Genomic DNA, 25,345 nt, shown 5'->3' with positions numbered 1-25,345 from the left:
TGAAAAGGTAGGTCATTGGGCCTGTTTACGAAAGGACTGGCCCCTGCCCTCACCAAGATTGTGCAGGTGAACTCCCGTTCTAGGTCTGAAAGAGCTCTGAGCTCTGCCCCTACCACGTCTAGATCTACACCTAGACTGAGAATCATAAGAAGGATACGCCCACCCCTTAGCAGGCCAATTCCTACTAAACTTCGGAGGCTGAACTTGCAAAAAATCTTTAACAGCCTGCATAGACTTAGCCTTGTCTTCCATTTTCTTCAAGACTGACTCCACAGGTGAACCAAACAACACATCAGACTGTAAAGGAGCATCCAAAATCCTTGTCTTAACATGGTCAGATAAATTCTGATCCCTCAGCCAGGCGTGCCTGCGAAGAACTGAACCAGTGGCAGCCACCCTAGACGAGGCCTGTACAGCATCAAAACCACATTGTAAAGAATGCTTACCCACCTGTTCAGAAACATGCACCAAATCTTGTAATTCCTTACACTCAATGCCTTCCGCCAGAGCATCCACCTTAGACTTCAATTGAGAAAGAAGATAGTTTTGATATTTCAACATATGAAACTGGCAATTCAAAGCCCTCATAGCTAAGGTAGAAGATGTATAGACTTTCTTTCCCCATCTATCCAAAGCTCTGGCCTCTTTATCTGGAGGAACCGGATTTTTACAACAGAGGCCTTGACACCCTTAGGTCCCTGACTAACAGTTTCTGGGTCCGCCCTAGGACTCTTATAAAGATATTTATGAGCCTCAGGCACCCTGTAATACCTATCCGGTTTAACAGGAGCAGGAGGCAGAGAATCAGGATTAAGTGAAGCCTCTGCAAACACATCTTCCACAACATCCAGAACAGGGGTATAGCCAAGGGCCTATGCTGGGGTAAAAGCAAAATTCCCTAAGCCTTTTCCTGGAATCAGAGAAGTCCTGACCTTCCCACTTAAAATGTTCCCTCATGGAATGAAGAGTCTCTGAAAAAGAAAAATCCTCTGGAGGAGAAGCAGAAGGAGTCGAATCATCTGCATCAGAATCAGAATAAGGAGAGTACTCCTGCAAGTCTTCAGCCAAGACTCTGAAACATCCAAGCCTGCTCAAAACTCCCCAACTCTGGCTCCACCCTAGGCCTCTTATCAGGAGGGGCAAAGAACCTCTAATCAGAGTAATCAAATCTTCTGCCATTTTAAGCATGTGCTTCTTGGGCACAGACCCTGCTGAACTAGGAGTGACACCAACAGAAGCTAAACCTGGCCTGCCTCTGGGAGAAGCCTTGGAAACAGAAGGAGAGGGCCTAACCACCCTAGGAAGGGAGGGGAGCACAGTAACCTGAGAAGCCCCTTCAGCCTGACCTGCCTCCTGAGAGGCCACATCCTGCAATATCAAAGTCTCCCCCTGGGACTCCAGAGAAGCCTCCGTCGGAACCACCGGTTCCACTGACACCTCTAAAGAACCGGCGTCCGGAACGGACGACTCATCTTGCCTGGGTTTAACTGCTTTGTCTTTGTGCTTCTTCGAAGAAGCGGGCGCCGGAGAATCCGATGGCATATTATAATTGCACCGCTTCCCGAAGACCAGCCTAGCACAATCTAACCTTCGCTTAATAGTGCGCTTATTGAACCTAGCACAAAAGCGACACCCAACAACGTCGTGCTCAGGCCCCAGACAAGGAATACACAAAGAATGATAATCCCTATGCGGTATCTGTTTCCCACAAGAAATACAGTTATCCACTTTTTCTGACATCCGGTAAAACACTGCGGCAAGAAAAAACCAAAATATTCCCCAACGGGGTACTTAGCCAACTTTGATTCGGTCTGAAACTCCGAACTCGAAAAATTTCAGAACGCCGAATGGCACTTGCAACGCTGCTTCTGCATCGGACCATGCGGCAAAAAAGACTGAGGATATGACGTCGGTCATGCGCATTTGTACCCTGACGTCCTGATGTCAGTCTTAAGCGCCTTGACCGACGTCAGCCTAATACTTTGGTATTCGGGCCGACCGAGGACAGCGGACTACCCATATGTAAGGACTGCAGCAATGTGAGATGAAGAACATCTGAGTAGTAAATGGTCAGATTTCCTGAAGGGCTTAGTCCTATCCAGGTAGAATCTCAACTGTCTGTGCACGTCCAAGGAGTGCAGGATCCTTTCCCCTTTATTTTGAGGATTAGGGAAGAAGGTTGGCAAATGGACAGATTGGTTAAGAGCCACACTGGACACCACTTTAGGCATAAAAGAAGGATTAGTCCTGAGGGAGACCCTGTCAGCAAAAAAATAATGAAGGGTTCCACACCCATAAGTGCTTGTAGTTCAGACACTCTTTTAGCTGAACTGATGGCCAGAAGCAAGGCTGCTTTCCAAGAGAGGAATTTTAACTCTGCTGACGCTCCAGGCTCAAAGGGAGGGAGCGTGAGCTTTTCCAGTACAAACTTAAGGTCCCAAGCAGGGGTGGGTGCTCTCCTTGGTGGCCTTAAGTTGTCTGCCCCTCTCAGGAACAGTTTGATGAGGGGGTGAGAGAAGAGAGGTAGCTCAGTGTTGTAATGAGTCAAGATAGCAGAGGCATGGATCTTAATGGAGGAGAAGGATAGGCCTCTGTGGAGTAGATCTGCTAGGTAATCCAGGATTAGAGGTGAGGAGGGCAGTGTTGTGTCCTCTCCTTTAGACTAAATCCAGGAGCAAAACCTTTTCCATTTAGCAGCATAGGATTTCCTTGTACTGGGTCTTCTGGCTTCAAGAATGACATCCAGCATCTGCTTGCTTAGGCTAGTCACTGGGGGAATTCAAGGAATAAGCCAGGCTGCAAGATTCACGGTTTGCAGTTGTGGATGCAAGATCTGTCCCCACTGCTGAGTGAGGAGGGTTGGGATCTGGGGTAGGTGCCAGAGTGGCACCGGTGACAGGCTGCGCAGTAGTGGGTACCAGTGCTGGCGTGGCCAGTCCAGGGCAATCAGGATTGTCCTTGGTCTGTCCTGTCTTATCTTGAGTAATATTCTTGAGAGAAGGGGCAGAGTGGGGAATGCATAGATTGAGGGGTTTTCCCACTGGAAGGATATGGCATCCACTTTCCAGACCCTGCTGTAAGGTGTCCTGGTGCAGAATTTGCTGACCTGGTGATTGCAGGGGGAGGTAAAGAGGTCCACCTCTGGGGTTCCCCATATCTGGATTAGAAGACTGACGGTACTGGGTTCTAATTGCCACTCGTGTGGGTCTAGCAGATTTCTGCTCAAGTCATCTGCCAGTGAATTTTGTTTGCAAGGCAGGAATTGAGCTTGCAGATGAACATCCATGTCCAAGGCTGTGTTTCACAGGGCCATGGCTAGCCTGCAGAGTGGGTAAAAGTGGGTTCCCTCCTGCTTGTTGATGTACCACATAACTGTGGTGTTGTCTGTTTTTATTAGCAGGGGTCCTGGTGAGAGTAGGGATCTGAAAGCTGTTACAGCGTGCTGAACACCTAGCATCTCTATCTGGTTGATGTGCAGGTGAATTTGACTTGGGCTCCAGTGGCCCTGAATGCACTTACCATCCAGGTGTGCCCCCCAGGCATAGTCTGATGCATCTGTGGTTAGGGTCTGGCAGCGTGGGGTTGAGTAAAGGGAAGTCCCTTGTTGTGGCTGCATACTGCTGCCCACCAAAGAATCTCTGTCCTTACACAAGGTATGATAAGTATGACAGTTTCTAGGTCTTGAGAATGCTGGCACCAAAGACTTTTTAAGTACCATTGAAGTTTCCTCATATGCAGTCTGGCATATGGAATTAGAAGGATGCAAGAGGCCATGAACCGTAGGGCCTGCAGGATTTTCCTTGCGGATAGTTGGGTTCTGCTGGCCATTTGAGTGAAGTAGCCTGTTAGATAGGCTTGTTTTTCTGGAGTAAGGAATGCCATCTGGGATGCTGTTCCCAAGCTTGCTCCCAGGAATACAATCTTTTGACTGGGGACTAGTTTTGATTTCTTTTCATTGATAGTGTACCCCAGGGAGGTTAGAAGGTTCTTTACAAATGTCAGGTGCTGCAACAGCTTTTCTTGACTGTCTGCCTGAATCAGGCAGTCGTCCAAGTACAGGTAAATTAGAATTTTTCTCTGTCTGCAAAAGGCAGTGGCTGGAGCCAGGCACTTTGTGAATACTCTGGGAGCAGAGGATAAGCCAAAGGGAAGTGCAGAGAACTGATAATACATAGATCCTGCCCTGAAATGTAAGTATTTCCTGCATGAGTCCCTGATATGGATGGGCAGATAGGCTTCTTTTAGGTCTAGGGTGGCTAACCAGGCATCTTTGGACATCATAGGAAGAAGCTGCTGAAGGGTGAGCATGTTGAAATTTGGTACCACCAGGAAGGTGTTTAGAATGGAAAGATCTAGGATTGGGCGCCAAGTGCCCTCTTTTCTGGGTACCAGGAAAAGTCTGGAATAGAACCCTTGACCTATCTGTTCTGCAGGAACAGGTTGAACTGCCCTTATGGAGAGCAGGGATTGAACATGGTTTTGTGCTTCTGCCCACTGGTTTGTAGAAAGCTCTGGGAACCCTTTTGGGGTTGGCTGTGAGTGGAAGTAAAATTTGTACCCCTGGGATATAATGTTGAGGACCCATCGGTCTTTGGTGATGGAGGTCCAGTTTTTTTCATGATGGGCAAGTTTTCCTCCTAGGGGCATGAGCAGCTGGGCAAAGGTGAGGAGTGGAGTTGAGAAGTCATTGTGAATTCTTTCCATAAGGGGGTGGCTTAGCAGTCCCTGTTTTTGAAGTGGAGGCACTCCATTGCTTAGATTTCTGCATACCCTGAGACTGTAGTCTGGGCGGTCTTTTTCCCCTGGGTCTAGTTTGAGGTGGCCTTGGGGGGGTATGGAAAGGACCAATGATTTGAGGGGCAATGCCTACTGAATCTAAGAGACTGCACTTGCAAGAAATTTTTGACTGTCTGCATAGATTTAGCTTTTTCTTCCATCTTTTTTAGAACCTCTTCTGCTTTGGTGCCAAACAGACTGTTCTTGTTCAAAGCAGCGTCTAGTAATTTTGATTTGACATAGTCTGGCAAGGTCTGCTCCTTAAGTCAAGCATGCCTTCTCATACAGAACCAGTGACTGCTGCCCTGCAAGATGCTTCTTGGGCGTCAAAGACACATTGCAAAGTATGCTTGCTGACTTGGCTTGCAGAATGCATAAGCTCTTGTAATTCTTTATTTTCTGCACAGTCTGTAAAGGTAGCTAACTTTTGCTTAATAAGTTCCATAATGTGTCTGGTACTTCAAAGTGTAAAACTGGCAATTCAATGCCCTAATGGCGAAAGTTGCAGAGGTGTATGCTTTTTTTTACCCCATCTGTCTAAAGCTCTGGAATCCCTGTCCGAAGGAGTGGGATTCTTAGCTGTAGTTGCTTTTATACCTTCAGGCCCCTGGGAGATGACCTCTGAGTCTGCAGTAGGATTTTTGAAAAGAAATTTGTGAGAGTCAGGAACTCTGTAGTACCTGCCTGGTTTCCTAGGAGCAGGGGGTAAAGTATCAGGAGTTAGACTGGATTCCATAAAGACATCATCCACAACATCCAGAACTGTAGGTATTACTAAAGGTCTATGTTGTGGCAAATCTAAAAATTCTCTCAGTCTCTTTTTGGACTGTGGATAGTCTTAGCATTCCCAGTGGAAATGCTCTCTTAAAGTATGTAGGGTTTCACCAAAAGAAAAATCCTCTGGAAGTGAAGTAGAGTGAATGGATTCCTCTCCCTCTGAATCCTCATAAGCAGATAAAGGCATGTCTTCATATTCAGAAACCTCAGAGTCGTCGGACTCTTGGTCTGTTAAAGCTGCTGGGGACAGGTCTTTTTTTCTCTTAGCAAGGGAAGGCTGGCTTCCTCTAATCAGCATAATCCGGTCTTCTGCCATTTTAAGCATTTCATATTGTGGCAAGGAAGCAGGTGCTTGAGTTTGGGTCGTTTATGCGTAGCTCTCATTCTAGGCCTTAGAAACTCTGTAGTTTTGGACAGAAATGAAGACGCAAAAGAAGTCATCGGCTTGTGTCGAATATCAGTAGTGCGAAGAATTTCCTTGGAAGCCGGTGCCTGCATCCCAGGTAGAGATATCCGCAGGTTCCTTAGTCAAAGAAGAGTCTTGCGGCATACCAGACTCCGAACGGGTCTCGGTAGCGGCCTGCAAATCCATCTAAGCTGGCATCAGGGGCTGTGAAAGCACCTCACTGAGTACTGGCAAACTGGTGACTAGCTTAACGGAAGCATCGTCAGCAGTTTTGGACCTGTGCGGTCTGTCTCTTTCTTTATCCTTATTTTTTTTCGGAAGATCGGTAGTCGGATGGCTTACCAAAGCCATTTTGGAATACGGAGATCGAGAGCGAAAGTATTTAGCAACAATAAGGGCCTGACGACAAACAGTTTGGGTGTTGAACAAAGCACAAAACCGACAGCAAGGTACATCGTGGTGTGGGCCTAAACAGGTGACGCAGTAAGAATGGAAATCTCGGTGTGGTATGTGCGTTCCACAGGTGAGACAACTGTTAACTTTTTGTGACATCGGTTAGAGCAAGAAAAAAGGATCCCCAACGGGGTACTTAGCTTTAGAAGACTTCAGGATGATTCAATTCGAAAATGAAAACTCAGGTAGCAGCTGACTGGCACTCGTGCGAACTGCTTCTGCTTCTGGCTCCTCGGCAAGAACGACTGATGTAATGGTGTCGGCTGCCTGTTTTTATACCCCTGACGACCTGACGTCAGTCCTGGAGCGATAGTAACTGACGCAGAAATAATAAGTCTCTGGTATTCGGGCTGACTGAGGGATTCCTGCAGGCAGATAACCCAAGTGTGATGACTGCAACAGTGAAACACGAAGAACATCATGTGGCAGGTGGAATCTGGCCCAAACAGCAGTTTGGGTCTATTTAACTTTTCTGCATGCTTAAAGAGGAAGTTAGCATGAAATGAGGCATTAATGAAGCTGGCCTTGGCATCCTTGGCAAAAAATCAGTAAGAGTGAGCTAGAGATCACATCTGAATGCAATACCTGTGCCTGCTGCCTTTAACGCATCATCTTCTACATTATATATGTTACATAGAGATGACAAACAAAGAAGACAAAAACAGACATCTAAGGTGAGTAAATTCATGTAGTCTTTTTCTGCTAATCCTTTAAAAATCTTAAATACATTCTGAACCAAGTCTGTCTGGAATCTGACAATATAAGACAGTTTTTTACACACAAGTTAACAACAAAAGATAATAAAATAAATGCACTTCCCCATGCAATACAGGGCATAAGACTCTTTTCGATGGCTGAACCACTGAGCGGTGAGGAGTAGAAGCGTTTTTCAATGGCAGCTATGGCTACTATGGAGTCAACTATGTGGTTGGAGGTGAGCACTAGCCACTGTTTGAGTTGTCAAAGAAGCCGTATCATACCTCTTAGGAACCACAGCCATAACTACTGGATTCTTCCATGATATCCTTGACACCAGCTTCATCATCTTACTTGATGTTAGGGAAGAAATCACCTAAGAAGTTGACTTAAGTGACTGAAAGGCCTTAAGCTAGGGCCTCACCACTGTGCATCAAAAATCTGCTCAAGGGATATTATCAATAGTTACAACACAGCCAGGGCCAATGCAAACCCCAATGAGTTGGCCCTCAACATTAACACCAAAGGTCCCATCGACCTGTATCGAGGCTGACAGCCCTAGCCCTGATGGAGTGGTCAACATCAAAAAGGTGGTGTTCAAGGGGTGTGGCCCCCAAGGCTAGAACTACAGTCAACCCTTAGAACGCCAGCAATGTTGGCTCCAGCTCTGGAGTGTTACCCACTTTGTGAATCAGAACTGGAGCCTGGCAGTATCCCAAAGAGGAAAGCTAGGGTCCAGTGAAAGAAAAATCAGTGCGTGTCCCATTGCTGGTAGAGGAGGAGACCTAGAACCACATCTGAACCACTGATGAAAAGTATTCCCACATTTCACTGACTATCAATGAAGGTGGTCCTCCTAGACCTAACAGATCCTACAGAATGGGGTGTACTCAGCCTCAATTCAGGTGCATAAGTGAAACAGTATACTGCTAGGTCTGGATGCGAGCTCCTTAGAGACTAAAAGACCCACTGGAGAAGACAAAAAACACTAGAATTTGCTTCCTGCTTGGACTAGAAGCCTCTTACTCTAAGACATCTTCCTTTCGGCATTAGCAGGTTTGTAAAAAGTGGTCCAAGCTGAAGGATAAACCCTTGAAACTTCAGGGTCAGGATCTGACTTGAGGTTATCCAATTTTGGCAATTATGCCTGACTTTTAAAGCAGAAGGCTTGAAGGAGGCACAGATCTCACAGTGTTCCAAGAGAAGTGCCTCTCCAAGACAGGTCTAAAATTTGGAATGCCCAGTTTGCCTGGGAATTGTCACCCTGCACTTGCACCTCCTATACTCTTTTGAATCTTTCAAATCCTTTTTTGCCCATAACCAGCTGTAAGCACTGAAGATGCTGCCAAAAAGCACAACCATTGTCAATGAAACTACCACTACCAAAACTTATTCTTACTAGAAAACAAATCAAATTACAACAAAACTCAAACAAACTTAATAATAGTAAACATACTCACAAAATGACACTGCAGTGAATAACCTAAGAATAATTTACACAAAAAGTGTGGGAGAGGGGTAAACCCAACTACCAAGGAGAAGCTAGCTAATAATTGCAAAGGCCACTAAAAAGAAAAAAGGAAACAAACAAACCCACAAGGCAGTCAAGTAAACACAAGTACTTGACCCAGATGGTGAGTAGTTAACAGCGCTGGTTTTTAGCTCTGCTTCGTCTGACAGAATTTTTACTGAAAAACTCAAATAGAATGTTTCAAAATGTGAGTTACATAACTGGTGAAAGATTTTCTAAAAAAAAAAAATTTTAACGTTTTTAATTGCTTTATTCTGTCAAGAAATCTAGAAAGAACTGTCTCAGAGTGGGCCACTTTAAGCCCAGTGTACAGGATAGTATAATGAAAAGAGACATACAGTCTACACCCAGTAACATCAATGAGCTACCCATGCAGACAGATAAACTAGAAAGCAAAATGAACAATAATAAAGACTAATATAAAAAAAACAAGTAGAAGTGCTGATTGAGCTCTTCAACAACATTTGTCACAAATCTCGAGTATAAAAGAGGCAATGTCTGATTTTTGAAGGAAGAATGCTTGAAAGTGAGAATACTGAATTTCTCCTGAAACAAAATAACTTATTCTGGGAAAAACAGAAGACTTAGAGAACAGATCCAATAGAAACAATATCAAAATTTATGGAATTCATGAAAAAGAACAGGGAGACAGTATGATTCAATTCCTGAATACCTGGCTGCCTAAGACTTTGAACCTGCCTGAAGCTTCTTCCTTTGTTATCGAAAGGGCACATAGACTTTCTAACACATCTTTAAAAAAAACGCCTTCACCAAGGTTAGTGATTGTAATATTTTTGTCAAGTAAAGATTAGGATTTAGTTTTAAAATCAGCATGAACTAATTATCCAGTTAAAATAAAAAATAAATAATGTATTTATATATATATATATATATATATATATATATATATATATATATATATATATATATACACACACACACACACACACACACACACACACACACACACACACATATCCGTACACACACACATATATACATATTATATATACACACACACATATATAGAATATATATTATATATATGATTTGACAGTGACTGTTAAACATTAGATATGTCAAAAAGAAAAGCATTGTGTGCCACTTGTTAAAAGCTTAAAGAAAAACAATATTAAAGCACAAATCTTGTTTCCAGCAAAAATAAGGATTCACCTAACAGAAGAAAAGAAGATTTTTAACACAATTGAAGATGTGATGGTCTTTATACAGGAAAATAAAATCCTAGAAAAAACAGAAATGGACTGGAATCTATCAATATTTCTGAAGATAAATGCAATAAGGGATTTGTGGTTAGTAAAAAACAAAAACAGTAAAAAACTGAAGGGAAAATAAAAATTGAGCCATTTCATGGTTATGAAAGTTTAGTAATTTAAAGTTGTACTTGAATAGCAAGAAACAGGTAATAAACACTACTTCTTACAAGGTAATTCATTTATTTTTTTCTTTCCCTACTTTAAATGGTTACTGGTTCCCTTTTTAATGTGATAAAGTTTAATGCGTTTAGTTATATATGAAACTAAAGCCATTTATTTTCATTCAGAAAGTTTAAGCAGTTAAACCATTCATGTCATTGAAAGTTAATCTTAAAATATGATAAAGCTTATGGTACGTGGCACACCTTCTGATATCACAACGTGATTTAGTAATGTAAAATTAAATATAATACTAGAAACAAAAAATGACACTAAAGAGGCATGTTAAGTTGTATACTAATTTACAAAACATGTGGCTGCTTACATATACAAAACAGAATATGGGAATGATATCAAATGTTTAGTGCTTCTTAGACATTCTCACAAGTTAGAGAATATGGGAGTGATATCAAATATTCAGTGCATTTTAAAACTACTAACAACTAACCAATAGTTGTGAATGCTTGCAATACAGCAATAAGGTAAGACTATATACTAGCTTACAGAAAGACACTTGTGATAAAAAATTAGGACTGTATTTCTTTATTGTTTCTTTTTAATACTAAGTACATTTAAAATATCAGGAGAATTTATTTTGGAAAGGTCGAATCATAACAGGAAGGTTTTTCTGATGTTTGTTGAAACACTTTTAGATATAACATATACAGAAAAAAAATTGGACTGATTCTAAAAGAAGAGTTGCCAGATAATGATGGAATATATAACTGTTCTATTAAAAAGCACTTTATACTAGGATTATAACTAAATATAGCATTTAGGAATATCATAATAGTACACAATATAATACACAAACAGAAATGGAAAGATATCAGGATATACACATTATATATATATATATATATATATATATATATATATATATATATATATAAAGCATTGTTATGTCAACAACTTTACACACAGTAAATAAAATAAAAAAAATATGAAATCACCTGACCTATCTGACCTACAAATTAATAAGAATTAAAGTAACAACTGACTTCCTCCCTATAGTAGATCAGGGAGATAATTAGAGGTTATGGGGAAAGATGATAATAGATGATCAGTCTGGTTAACTTACAAAGAAAGATTCTAAGCAGCTTTTTAACTTCTCTCATTCATAATAACTCATTGATGGGCATTTTTAAGATGATACATACTAAAAATATGAGGCACATTAACATGAAATAGAAGCATGTCAGTTTAATGAGGAGGATGAGAAGCAGTTTGATTTTTTCAACAAACTAGGAATATGTTATTCCATGTTAGAATGCTTTAAGGTTATATTAGTAGGTGCTGTTTTATTTGTTTCAAAAGTTTTGCCCACAGCGGAAGATTTCATATTTGTGCATAAATGTGATTTTATAAAATATTTTTTTTTTCTTATAGAAATGCTTGTTTTTAAATGTGTATCTATTAACATTAATGGATTAAATAATCCAGTAAAGAAGGATAGTCTCCTCAAATAGTATTTTCTACAAACACATTTACTTAATGAGGATTTAAATAAATTATCATTAAAGAATTATTTGACTTTAGCAGGTTCTGGTTTCTGAGCTAAAAGAAGAGGCACTCTCATACTATGGAAGAGCTCATCAGTAATGCCTAAAGTAAAAGATACCTATGTTGATAAAAATGGCATGTTAAACATTGTTACAACTCAATGGAATAGAAAACTACATACATTATAAAAGCTTATTGGATTCCAGGGGCCGGAGCTAAAGATGTCAAAAAATTATTTAGACACTATAGCCTATTACATGAAAGGTGAAGTCATTATGGCTGGTGATTTCAATTGTATTTTATCAGACAAAGGTACCAATGCAGATAGGAAACTGAGAATCACATCTTCAGCCAAACACTTACCAAACTTTGTAAATTTAATGAACTTAAAGGATATACATGAGCTAAGAAAAATGAAATCACTTTAATTTATCCATTATTCACATCAATATGGAACACAAATACTGACAAAATTTTTTGTCGCAAACAATCTGTTATTGCATATTATTAGAGAAGTTTCAGTAGTATCATGCCCATTGTCATATCACAATGCTATGGCATTCAATACCATATTAAAAACTGACAACTTAATACACCATAGGAGATCACTAGCATACACTGTTAACAATAAAAGGATTTAAGGAGTACCATGTTAAAGAGATCAAAAATTTCCTAGAAATAAACATGAATGGTGAAGTACCTGACACTGTCCAGTGGGATTCACTAAAGGCTTACTTAAATGGAAGAGTTACAAACATTGTATTAGTAAAACAAGAGAATGGGACAAAGAAATTAATACACTACAGGCCGAAATGTATAAATTAAAGTTGAATCTAAAACCAAATAATACTGTCAGTTGGAACTTAAAGACTTAAATACAAAATACATCAACATTCTAAATCCTAAAGTTTCAATAAACCTGGAAAGCTTAACCTTTACGCATATTCAGTAAACCAGCTAATCTTACACAAACTTAATATTAGATCAAAGAAAATGAATAAACTAAATCATATCAAAGAAATTATAACACATATAAATAATAAAAAAGAACATTTAAATGTATTCTTGACAGCTTTAGAATATTTTATGAAAATATAAATAAAAATAACTTAGAAAATGATGAAACAGTTGAAACTTTTCCAAGGAAAAATATAAAAAATAAATTAACAAGCGAACAAATAAAAACAAATTGACAGACCATTCACTTTAATAGAAATAAAAGACCAAATAAAAAAGTTAAAAAATATTAAGGCACCGGGCTTAGATGGCCTTATACCAGAAGTATATAAAATACTACTGGACGATGCTATTAAAATATTAGATAAGGTCTACAGAAAAATAAAAGCAACTGCTGAAGTTCCCCCATCATGGAAATATTCCCTCTTATCACCTACTTACAAAAAAGATAAAGATCCTACAACGTGCTCATCATACAGGCCTATTTCACTTTTAAATGTGGACTATAAGATAGTCATGTCCATTTTAACCAACAGAATTAATTTACTAATACCTAAACTAATTAGCAATGATCAAACAGGAATTATTTTAAACACACAAGTACAGAACAATATAATAAGAATGCACACACTAACAGACGATGCAAATAAAAATAAAAAATAACTTTATATCTTTAGTCTTGATTCAGATAAAGCTTTTGACTCAGTCAATTGGCCTTATCTGTTTAAAACACAAAGTATATAACTTCTCAGTTGAGCAAATTGCTTTCACTTCTAAGTTCTATGATAACTCTTGTGCTTATGTTAAAATAGTCTCTTTTCTTCCTAATTCCTTTAAATTACAAAGTTAAAAAACAAGGTTGTTCATTATCACTTTAACTTTTTGCATAAGCAATAGAACCCTTTGCTAATAGAATAAGATCTAATAAGAACATTAATGGAATCAAAGTAAAAGAAGATTTAGAACTAAACAGTCAGCTCTTTGCTTATGATATTGTACTAACAATAAGAAATATAGAAAAATCATTAGAACATAGAATTAGTTTTATGAGGCACTCTGAAGAAATTTTGAACTTAAAATGAATCATAATAAAACAAGTACATTATTAACTAATAAGAAATTAAAAAAACATAAAAACATTCTAACTTCAAATGGAGTAGCACTCAACTATCTTGGTATAACCATTATGTTTAACAGTAAAGAAATAATATACATTTTCAACAGGTTGTTGATAACATTTTAAGTTTAGTCACAAATTGGAATAAATTCATATTTACTATGGATAAAAGATTAATGTTAATTAAGATGGTAAGTCTCCCTAAAATATTACCTGTCATACAATTTTTAGTACTGTCTCCATCAAAAAATTAAAGAAGATAAAAATCATTCTACTTAAATTTCTTTGGCATCCAAATAAACCAAGAGTTTCTTTTAACTGATACAGAAAAGGTTGGGACAATGGTGGAAAAGGATTCTCTGATATTCAACTGTATGCTACTTTGACAATTGCAAACGTTACTGCATTATGGATAAATTCATCATATGATTTAAAATGAAAACAAATACATTAAGAAATATTATCTGTAAACAATAAACATATCTCATAATCAGTCATAAACAAATGGTCCTTAATAGTTTTATCTGGCTATTTATTTATTTATTTTACATTTGTTAACCGGGAAATTCCGACTGGACCAGGTCCATTTTCAGCGGAGGCCCGGGGAGAAAAGCTCCAACATCAAGTTATACAAGTACAGTACATCCAGCATAATACACAAAACAGGTTAAATCATGTATTCTGAGCATAGTAATATAACAAGAATTAATAAAAACACTCCAGGTAAAAGATATAGAACATGGGTAAAAAGACAATGTCAGTCATACATTGGTAAGAAAAGAAAATATATCAAATTCTACAGTTAAAAGTACCCTTTCAGATGACCAAGCCTACAGGGGATCAGAGCTCCAGCATGTGATCAGAGACGAATTTGGGGAGTTAATAGTAGTATGGGTAGGGTTATGTGATACAAGGGCATAACCAGGTACTAAGAAGGTACGAACTGAGGGAGTTTTTGAATATGGATGTGGAGGGGGCAGTGGACACAGATAGGGGAAGAGAGTTCCAATTTCTGGCAACGGTGTGGGAGTAGAGCACTTTCCCTGCATTACTGTTAGCCTTGGTGATGGAGAGAAGAAATTTTTCACTTGATCTTAGGTACTGGTTTGCAGTATAGATAGTAAGTAGGTTGGATAATGAGGGTTTTTTTCAGGATATTTGAGAATATTGTAGGCTGTGCCCAGCTGGTGATAGTTAAGTAGCTGTAGTAGCTCTTAATAGATTTTTGCATAAATGGAAATATTTCCTCTACTGAAATTCCCTATAAAATAATATTCTTTAGTCTTTCCAGAAGTTCACATTTTCTAACCATTATATTAAAAACTTAATATTTTCTACATTTCCAATTGCATATACAAATGACTGGTTCATCGATTAGTACTAGGCTAACTGCCTTTGGGGGACATTTTAAGCCTAGCCAATTAATCCATTTGAGAATCAAACCCTGCACCTTGTAACACTTTAACCATTAACTCAACCTCCTACCCTCTGCTCAGAAACTCACAATTTCACCAAAATGATAGAATTGAAAGAAGACAGTAACTTAATTTACTGGAATCAATTCTTAAAAGGTACCAAAATGCATACTGTTGAAATTTAAGGTTTAGATAGAATCATGATTCTAAGCATTGGTTAATATTACAAATATTAAGAGATTTTGCAAATACAGATAAATAAGACATTTAATCTAGACAATTTTTTTTCACAAAATATTGGAATTCTTAATAAATATCAAAAATAATGCAATGAAACATAAATCATACTTGCCATAAATGTATAAAACTGGTAGATTAGATCTCACATATTTAGATAAGTCTTATTAGATTTATTCCTCAAAAAATAATAAAGACTTCACTGAAGAAAACAAGAAAATAATAAAGTCTATATATAACACTACACCTTCATTACACTGAAATGTTTTCACTTGGAAATTCTTACACAGAGCTTTTATCATTCCTAACTAAATTACAATTATGTATAAAAGAAATGCTGCAGAAATGATTCTGAAATAACAGCTGATTGGATGCATACGGTACATGAATGTGAGGTGATCTTCCCTTTTTGGAAATAAATTAATAACGTCATTCAAGCCCTATGGTCAGACAGATGTAGTATTTCCAAATCTTAGGTTTTACTTAATGCTCCGATTCCTGAGATAATTCCAAAAACTCAAGTGCCTCTTCAATGGTCTATTCAAGCAATAGCAATAGCTAGAAAAATAACAACTAAAAACTGGAAAAGTAAAGGTACCCCCCCCCCTCTAGTGTTGAATTAATTAGTATGGGAAAAAATTGTTTGCTGTAGTGAACTGCATACTATAAAGATTAGAACTTCTAATTCATTCATTCATATAAGTATTGGTGTAAACTCAAAGATTTACTTGAAAAATATTAATTGTCAGTTTGTATAACTTTGATGTATTAATCAGCTGTGGGCATATGCAAATAGTTGTTTGTTTTATAATAAATGTATTTGTTGTTATGAAAACAAAAGAAAAAAGTTTTTATAAAAAACATAAACACAAGTAAGGCAAGCACCATGGCATACACAAAGTAGCCTGGGGTAATTTTCTCTGTGATTAGACAGAAGCACAGCCAAAAAGATGTAGATAGAGTTCCTTAACAGTACAGTTTGTGGGTAAAAAGGAAGAGACTCTGCTAGTTTAGGAAAAGGGTTGTCAACCAAACAATCAACCAGTCTTAGTACTAGTGATAAAGAGATTGGAAATCCAATTTCAGATAGTTTGTTAGGGTACCTATTTTTTTTTTTTTTTTTTTTTTACAGTTTTCTTTTGTCAAAATAGATGCATAGATGAAATTCCATTTTTTCCTCATAGACTGTGCAGGACAGGTCAAGCATTCTGTGTTGTAGTTGCCTAATATGAAACACAATTTCCAAAACTGAGTATTAAGCAAATAAAAAAACATTCAACAATAGGCTGCCATTTTAACTCACAATAGGCTGCCATTTTAACTGCGGTGGTGGTGCTGCGGGTAGCGTTGTCGCCTCATAGTAAGACGTCCCGTTCGATTCTCAGCTAGAGCGCCTTCTATGTGGAGGCATACGTGAATGGGGCTTGCCTTCGTTGAAGGTTGTGCATCAGGGCTGGTAACCCAGTACGTAAAAATCCACTACCAATCATTAGCGGACCGGAGTTCCGCTGTGGCGACCCCTAACCGGGAAAAGCCGAAAGACACAAACAAAAAATAGGCTGCCATTTTACAATGGCATTTTTAATGTTTTCATATTCCAATTAGTTCATTGTTTAGTCAACATAACAAGCTCCTAAAATGTAGACTCTTAATATTTTTAAAATTAAGGCAGGGTATTTACATTAATGTAAAACAGGTTTGCAAGTGAGAATCTCCAAAAGCAATATACCTGGAAATACAAATCTTCCTCGTCTGACACAAAGTTCATCTCTGTTTCTTTCTGCTCCATCTCTTTCAGCGGGGGTCAGGACTGAATCCAGGGCAAAAATCTCATCCTGTGACAGAATATCTTGGGGCATCCCCACATTCCAGTCTGAATGAGACAGTCTGTTCTTTTTGGCCAATATATTCTTTAATCCACAGTCTTTCTGCGAGACCACATTGTAGGGTTCTGCAAAATGAATGAAATCAAAATATATATAAAACACTTTGCTCTTCAATTACTTTTTTGTAATCACCAACAATCAAGCATCAACACTATTAATATGAACGCAGTGTATAATATAGTAATGTCTTGCAGCTATGTTTAAAGTAAGGATGGCTATCTTCATACAGTAAAAGTATGCACTATGACAGAAAAATAAGCACTGCAAACTGGATGAATTAATACAAAGTCAAAAGCATCAACCACAAACAAACAGTAGCACTTTTTCAGCAACACTGAAAAAATGACACAAGACTGGGAAAAATAATTTTTGCATAGGGAACACAACCCTGCCCCACCCGCACACAATATTGAACAACCACAAGGAAAGAGCAAACAAACTTGCACTGTATTTCAGTCCCAGCTCATCATATTATTGCCACTGTGGAAAGAAATTCTGGAATGCAGCTACACTTACAAGATTTACCTGCATACCAGAAACACTGACTAACGGAGAAATACCAGAAAGCCCCCACACTTAAGACACCTAAAATTATCCAAGTTACTGCACATTTGTGGAAACTTTACAATGAACAATGTGCATCAAAACTACTAAATTTAATATTACCAGATCCAATGAAACATATGCCTTCACAAGAATCAGTGATAATTCTGGAAGCAGGACCCATTTATGTCGGATTTAAGAACAGTCCAAAACCTAAGACTGACTCTAGCTTTACATATAAATCATGGTCTAATAAAGAATACTTGGGAAATCTAAAATAGAAAGTGCAGGGGGAAAAAATCAGCTCTTGCAACAGTCCACTTATAATTTCATAGCTTTTACTAACACTGTGCTGTTGGCACACTAATCTTCTACAAGCATCATCCAGTTGTCTATGCTCAAGTTTTATATGCCACTATTTACAAAGAAACACTTCCAAGGAGCCAGGTACAAACACTGGTAGACAAACTTTTTCTTTAGTAAATGTATTTTTTTATTATTTTGTGTGTTTGTTAAATTGTCTGATCACAAAACTTGTCTGTACTCACCATATATTCAGATCTGGATAAGCAAGATGAGTAGGTCCATCATTGGTATGAACAGCAAGGATAATGCTGGCAGGCATCATAAAAATCACCTGACTCTTTCTCAGGCTAACAAGTCCCTCCACTTATCACATGCTGCACCCTAAATAACCTTCTCTAAACCAAGACATCAAAGAGAAGTGGAAAGGAAGCCAAGTATGTTACCAAGGCCAGCCACTCTCATCAAAATCACTGGTTATGTTAAGTACATAACTTTGACATAGAGCATACAGTGTGGCTGGTTATGCTCTGATATCCGGAAAAAAGACAAATCAGTTAAACACTTCGATAGGGCAAGACCTGATTTTATGAATTGTTAAGCAACCCCTGTTTAACTTGTTAAGATCAAGTACCTTGCTAGGCAGTTGCATTTGCCAATAATGATCAGCAAACAGATGAAGAATAAAAAAAAGTACAGTTGTGTACACCAACCATAAATGTAGATGTTCGAGTGTCTTCACTGTTGCAGTCATGACTGTAGGGTTCTCCCCTGCCGGCAGGCAGTCCTCGGTCGGCCAGAATCCCAAAGTCTGGGTCCGGCGTCGGCTGTTCAACCATGCTCCCTGACGTCAGAGCGCCAGGAGTACAAAGCTGACAGCCGACACCATGTTCTCCAGTTTTTCTTGCCCCAGATGTCAGGAGTCCCAAAATGAGAAAGGTCCCATATCCTTTGCAAATACACCTCAGAAGAATGGTGAACAAAGGAACCACACAAAAGTAAAAATAAGAGGGACAGGAGGGAGGGAAACCCAGACTGCAACAGTGAAGACACTCGAACATCTACATTTATGGTAGGTGTACACAACTGTACTATGTTCATCGTGTTTCACTGTTGCAGTCATGACTGTAGGTAGAATCCCAAAGCAGAATGAAAGGGAGGTGGTCATAAAGTAGAAGGGCGGCTAAAAGGCCCTGCAAGACTGCAGAAGCAAAGCCTGCCCTAGACTTAGAGTAGAGAGGTAAATTGTAGTGCTTTGAAAAAGTATGCACTGAACTCCAAGTTGCAGCTTCCAAAATGTCTTTGGTAGGAACTCCCCTGAGGAAGGCAGCAGAAGTGGCAGCAGCTCTGGTGGAATGAGTCCGTATACTCTCTGGGATTTGCTTTCCATGGTGTGAATAACAAAATCTGATTCCATGAGCAATCCATTTAGAAATGGTCTGTTTTGAAATGGCTTTACCTTGGGAACTTGAAGCATAAGAAACAAACAATTGCTCTGATTTTCTGATGTCCTTGGTTCTGTCCAGGTAAAAACGTAGTTGTCTGTGTACATCCAAGGAATGTAAGATCCTTTCCCCTTTATTTTGAGGAGTGGGGAAAAAAGTTGGCAAGTGGATAGTTTGATTTAAAGCCACTTTGGAAACCACCTTAGGCATGAATGTAGGATTAGTCCTCAAAGACATCCTGTCTTGATGAAAAATAATATAAGGTTCCACAGCCATAAGAGCTTGCAACTCTGAAACTCTCCTGGCAGAGGTCAGGGCTAACGGGATGGCTGTTTTCCAAGATAAAACTTGATGTCAGAAGAGGCAGCAGGCTCAAAAGGAGGTAAGGTGAGCTTTTCCAAAACTTAGTTGAGATCCCAAGCAGGAATGGGCGGAGATCTAGGAGGTCTTAAGTTCTTAGCTCCTCTGAGAAACTGTCTCATGAGCTGGTGGGAAAAGATTGGAGGGTCCGTATTATAATGAGCGGAAATAGCAGTGGCATGTATCTTAATAGAAGAGAAAGAGAGACCCTTATGTAAGAGATCTGTCAGGTAAAGTAAAATCAAAGGAATGTTAGGAAGAAGAGGATCAGAATCCTGAGCCTGCATCCAGGAACAAAATCTTTTCCATTTTCCTGCATAAGATTTTCTAGTGCTAGGATGTCTGGCTTCTAAAATGACATCCATAACCTGCTTGGGTAGGAGAGAAGGAATCAAAGGCCCTGGATTAACCAGGCCGCCAGGCTGAGAGTGCTGCCATGGGAGTGTAGAACCTGACCCTGATGCTGGGACAGAAGGGTCGGAATCTGTGGTAAGACCCAAGGGGGCTCCAGACATAGGTTTTTCAGAGTGGGGTACCAAAACTGTCGAGGCCAATTTGGGGCCAACAAGATTATCATCTTGGGCTTGTCCTGTTTGATCTTTAATAATACCCGTGGAAGAAGAGGAAGAGGCGGAAAGGCATATCCCGAGAGGTTTCTCCAACTGAATGATAGTGCATCCACTTTCCAAGCTTGTTCGTGGAAAGTCCTGGTGCAAAAATTCTGTAGTTGATGATTGAGATGGGATGCAAAGAGGTCTATGTGAGGTCATCCCCAGACTGCTGTTATCATCCTGAATATTTCGGTGTCCAGCATCCATTCGTGTGGATCCGAAGGTTTCTGCTCAGACTGTCTGCCAGGAAGTTTTGCTTCCCTGGTAGAAACTGAGCTTGAAGGTCCAGATTGCAAGCTAGAGCTGTGTTCCATAGATCCATGGCTAGTCTGCAAAGGGGTAGGAATGAGATCCCCCTTGCTTGTTTATGTACCACATAACTGTGGTGTTGTCTGTCCGTATCAGTAGTTGTCCTGGTTGTAGAAGATTCCTGAAGGCCATTAGAGCTTTCTGAACAGCTAACATTTCCTTTAAATTGATATGCAGGTGCTTCTGATCCTTTGTCCAAAGGCCCTGCAGACAGTTGCCCTGAAAATGGGCTCCCCAAGCATAATCCGAGGCGTCCGTGGTTAGAATCTGAGTGGCAGGAGGCAGACAGAAGGGTTTCCCTTTGTTTAGAGTACATGCCTTGGACCACCAAAGGAATTCCTTTTGAAGACAAGGCAGGACGGAGATCAGTATGTCTAAACTGTGGCAATGCTGAGACCATACACTTTTTAGGTACCACTGTATTTTCCTCATGTGTAGTCTTGCATATGGTACGAGAAGGATGCAGGAGGCCATGTAACCCAAAGCCTGCAGGAATCTCCTTGCAGATAGCTGAGTTAAAGTTGCCAAGGTTTTGAAAGTTGAAGCCAGCAGAAACTGTTTTTCGTATGTCAGAAATGCCATCTGGGTTGTTGTGTTTAAAGAAGCGCCCAGAAAAATTATCTGTTGTGAGGGTGTCAAATTTGACTTTTTTATGTTTACAGTGAATCCCAGGAACTTGAGGAGATCCTGAACAAACCGTAGATGCTGGAGTAAGACCTCCTTGCTGTCTGCCTGAATAAGACAGTCGTCCAGATAAGGGTAAATTTGAATTCCCTTGAGTCTGCAGTAAGCTACTACTGGAGCCAGGCATTTGGTGAAGACCCTGGGCGCAATAGACAATCCAAAGGGCAGCGCAGAGAATTGAAAGTGCCTCGATCCAGCCTTGAACCTGAGGTATTTTCTGCGTTCCTGCCTGATGGGAATGTGTAAATATGCCTCCTTTAAATCCAAAGTTACCATCCATGCATTTTTGGACAGCATTGGAAGTAGCTGCTGTAGAGTAAGCATCTTGAATTTTGGAATCTCTAGAAAGGTGTTCAAGACTGGCAGATCCAGAATGGGTCTCCATGCGTTTTGCTTCCTGGGGACTAGAAAGAGCCTTGAGTAAAAACCTTGTCCCATCTCTGAAAGTGGAACCAGTTCTATGGCTTTCATAGCCAAAAGAGCTTCCACCTGGTTTAAGGCCTCTGTCCATTGATGTTTTGGAAGGTCTGGCCATCCGCTTGGCCTTGGCAGGGTATGAAAATGGAATTTGTAACCTCTTGAAACCACATCCAGAACCCACTTGTCTTGGGTTATATGAGTCCAATTTCAATGAAAAAGAGAAAGTTTTCCTCCGAGAGGGGCTTCCAGGCAAGAAGTTCCTGCAGCCCAACAGAGGGAGTCATTGAGTCTGTTTCCTATGAGTTTGTGACCTGTCCTCTCCTCCCTTAGGGGTGGAAGCAGTCCACTGTCTTGGTCTATAAGAAGCTTGTGTTTGAGGCCTTCCTCGGGAGCGTCTATATCTACCCCTCTGAGGCCTGTCTGAATTGGGAAAGGACCAATTCTTTGTAGGCCAATTCCTGCTAAATCTGGGTGGCTGTACTTGTAAGAAATCTTTAACTGTTTGCATGGATTTCGCCTTGTCCTCCATCTTTTTAATCACCTCTTCAGCTTTTGATCCAAACAAAACATTATGCTGAACAGGAGCATCCAATAATTTAGCTTTTACTTGTTCTGGCAAATTTAGTTCCTTTAACCATGCATGCCTTCTAATAACTGTGCCAGAGGCAGCAGCCCTACAAGAAGCCTCCAAGGCATCAAATCCACAGTGTAAACCATGCTTCCCAACGTGTTCAGTGGCATGCAGTAAGTCATGTAATTCCTTATCATCTGCACAGGCAGAAATTGAAGTAAGCTTTTGTTTTAAAACAGAAAAGAGAAATTGCTGGTACTTCAGCATATGAAATTGACAGTTTAAAGCCCTAATAGATAAAGTAGCAGAAGTGTACACTTTTTTGCCCCATCTTTCTAAAGATCTAGAATCCTTCTCAGTGGGAATGGGGTTTTTAGCAGAAGCGGCCTTAACTCCCTTAGGACCCTGAGAAATGGTTTCAGGATCAGCAGTAGGGTTCTTGTATAAAAACTGGTGGGAATCAGGAACCCTGTAATATCTATCAGGCTTAACAGGAGCAGGAGGAAAAGAGTCAGGAGTTAAGTTAGCCTCCGAAAAAGCATCATCCACAATATCCAAAACAGGAGGAATAGCCAGGGGTCTATGTTGGGGAAGAAGAAGAAAATCCCTCAGTCTTTTCTTAGATTCCGAATACTCCTGTCCTTCCCAGTGGAAATGTTCCCTCATTTCATGCAAAGTTTCCCCAAAAGAGAAATCCTCAGGGGGAGAAGCTGAAGGAATGGATTCCTCAGCATCAGAATCCTCATAAGGAGGGAAAGAATATTCCTGGTCAGAAGAAGAAACTGAAGAAACAGAAGCCTGATCAGAGGAATCATAATAAACTTCCTGCCTTGGCCTTTTATCTGGAAGGGGATGTGAACCCCTAATCATAGAAAGTAAATCCTCCGCCATCTTAAGTAACTGTTTCTGTGACTTGGGAGCCGGTTCAGAAGAGGCCTGTGTTGCAGTCTTTGATTTGGAAGCAGTCTTTGGCTTTGCCTTTATTAGAAGCTGAGTAGGCCTGAAAACCCCTTCAGAAGCCGTTACCTGCACAGCGGCTCCGGACCCATCCGAAGGAGCATTGTCCGAAGGTCCTGCAATAGAAATATTCAAAGGCCTAGTTGGCTCCTCGTGGGAGTCCGTTTCGGCCACCGGGTCCGAAATGGCCGACGACAGGGGCTGCAAAAGCGCCTCAATGACGACGGCCGAACCTGAAGCTGGCTCCGTTTGTGCGATATCGTCAGATTTGGACCTCGGAGGCCTGTCTTTGTCCTTGCGTCGTTTGTGAACTCCGGTAGCCGGAACCGTATCTGACGACATTTTGTAGTTAAAACGCCTACCGAAGTAATGAAATGCGAAATCGTACCTTTGTTTAATTGTACGTTGATTGAATCTAGCACAAAACTGACAACTAGCTACATCGTGGTCAGGGCCTAAGCAAGGAATACAGTAAGAATGAAAATCCTTATGAGGTATTTGCTTCCCACATGAAATACAATTATTAACTTTTTCTGACATCGGACTGGAGCAAGAAAAAGTTTCCCCAACGGGGTACTTAGCTTTGAGTGGAGAAGAAAGTCTTCGGACTGAAGATTTTCAGAAAAAATTGTCAGGAGTCAGCCGACCGGCACTTGTGAACTGCTATCACCGCACGGCAAGAAAGACTGGAGAACATGGCGTCGGCTGTCAGCTTTGTACTCCTGGCACTCTGACGTCAGGGAGCATGGTTGAACAGCCGACGCCGTACCCAGACTTTGGGATTCTGGCCGACCGAGGACTGCCTGCCGGCAGGGGAGAACCCTACAGTCATGACTGCAACAGTGAAACACGATGAACATCAGATTTGCTTCTGCCTGATGGGCTGGTAATGTGTCCTTGACTACCTGTAACAAAAGAGCACGTGTTACTGCCCTTCTGACAGTGCTTGCCGAGTAATTTACAGCTTAAAGACAGCAGAACACTTGGCATTTTGTTTTCTACAATTAGTAGTACATACAGCACATAAAGCTCCATACACTGTAAAGAATTAAAATGAAATAAAAATTTAAGACGAACATCTTTTCTAATAGATTTAGATTTATTTACAAAAACTCTAATCTGCCTGTATATGTCAATATAATGTAGAAGACTGTCTCTTCTGTTGGCATAGTTGGGGTGGAAAATTAGCAAATGGACAGACTGGTCAAGATTGGTCTCAGTAGCTACTTTTGGCATACGGAGAGGATTTCTGTGCATGGATACCCCATCCCTAGGAAAGGGCAGGTAAGGAGCTTCCCCTGACATAGCCTGCAACTTAATTATGTTTGCTGATATGATGGCAACAAGGAAAATAATTTTCTAGAATAAATAATTCTGATGCTGCTGCTGAATGGTACAAAAGGGGGGGGGGGTAGCTGCTCCAACACAAAGCAGAGATCCCACTAAGGAATGTGATCCTTAACAGGCAGCTAAGCTTTAATAGTTATGAAAATATTTGAATGTAATGTTTAATATGAATGTAATGGTTTGGGTTTTAAAATGACTTAAGGTAAAATTAGCTACTTTTCAATTTTCTACTTTTGGATATTGTCTTAAATATTTTTTTTTTTATTTTTTTAAGTTTTTAAGTCTAAACTCGGTTTGAAGGGTAGGATTGTACTGTTCTACTGCTGAAACACTAGATGGCAATATTGGTTGTTTATTTATATTTTTACACATGTTTATAGCTCCATTGATTTAAATTAAGTAAATGAACTTAAATATTTATTTGTGCAATGCATGATATTTGAAATATCTGTTAACATTACATATTTAGGATGGCTGTTTATTTTACTTTTTTATTGTTTTTTAGAGTTTTTTTATTATGTGTAACTGACATTATTAGGGTGTAAGCATTTTGCTCACTGCATAGATTTGACAGATACTAAATGAATGATATATTTTAATTAATTATG

General features: G+C 39.7%; 1 protein-coding gene across 1 annotated transcript in view; it reads right to left on the bottom strand.

The window, feature by feature from the left end:
* The window catches only part of LOC122792877 (zinc finger and BTB domain-containing protein 40-like), a 1,459,166-nt gene that overhangs the window by 1,275,622 nt on the left and 158,199 nt on the right, over positions 1-25,345 (bottom strand). The window contains exon 3 of the mRNA XM_044060435.1: positions 17,004-17,252. Coding sequence (XP_043916370.1) covers positions 17,004-17,252 — 249 coding nt within the window. The remainder of the gene's footprint in view (positions 1-17,003; positions 17,253-25,345) is intronic.

Source organism: Protopterus annectens, chromosome 2.part0, assembly GCF_019279795.1.
Source record: "Protopterus annectens isolate FY-2018-M chromosome 2.part0, PAN1.0, whole genome shotgun sequence".
Taxonomy (NCBI): domain Eukaryota; kingdom Metazoa; phylum Chordata; order Ceratodontiformes; family Protopteridae; genus Protopterus; species Protopterus annectens.
Note: the sequence above shows the minus strand (reverse complement) of the source record. Positions and strands in the feature narration are given on the sequence as shown.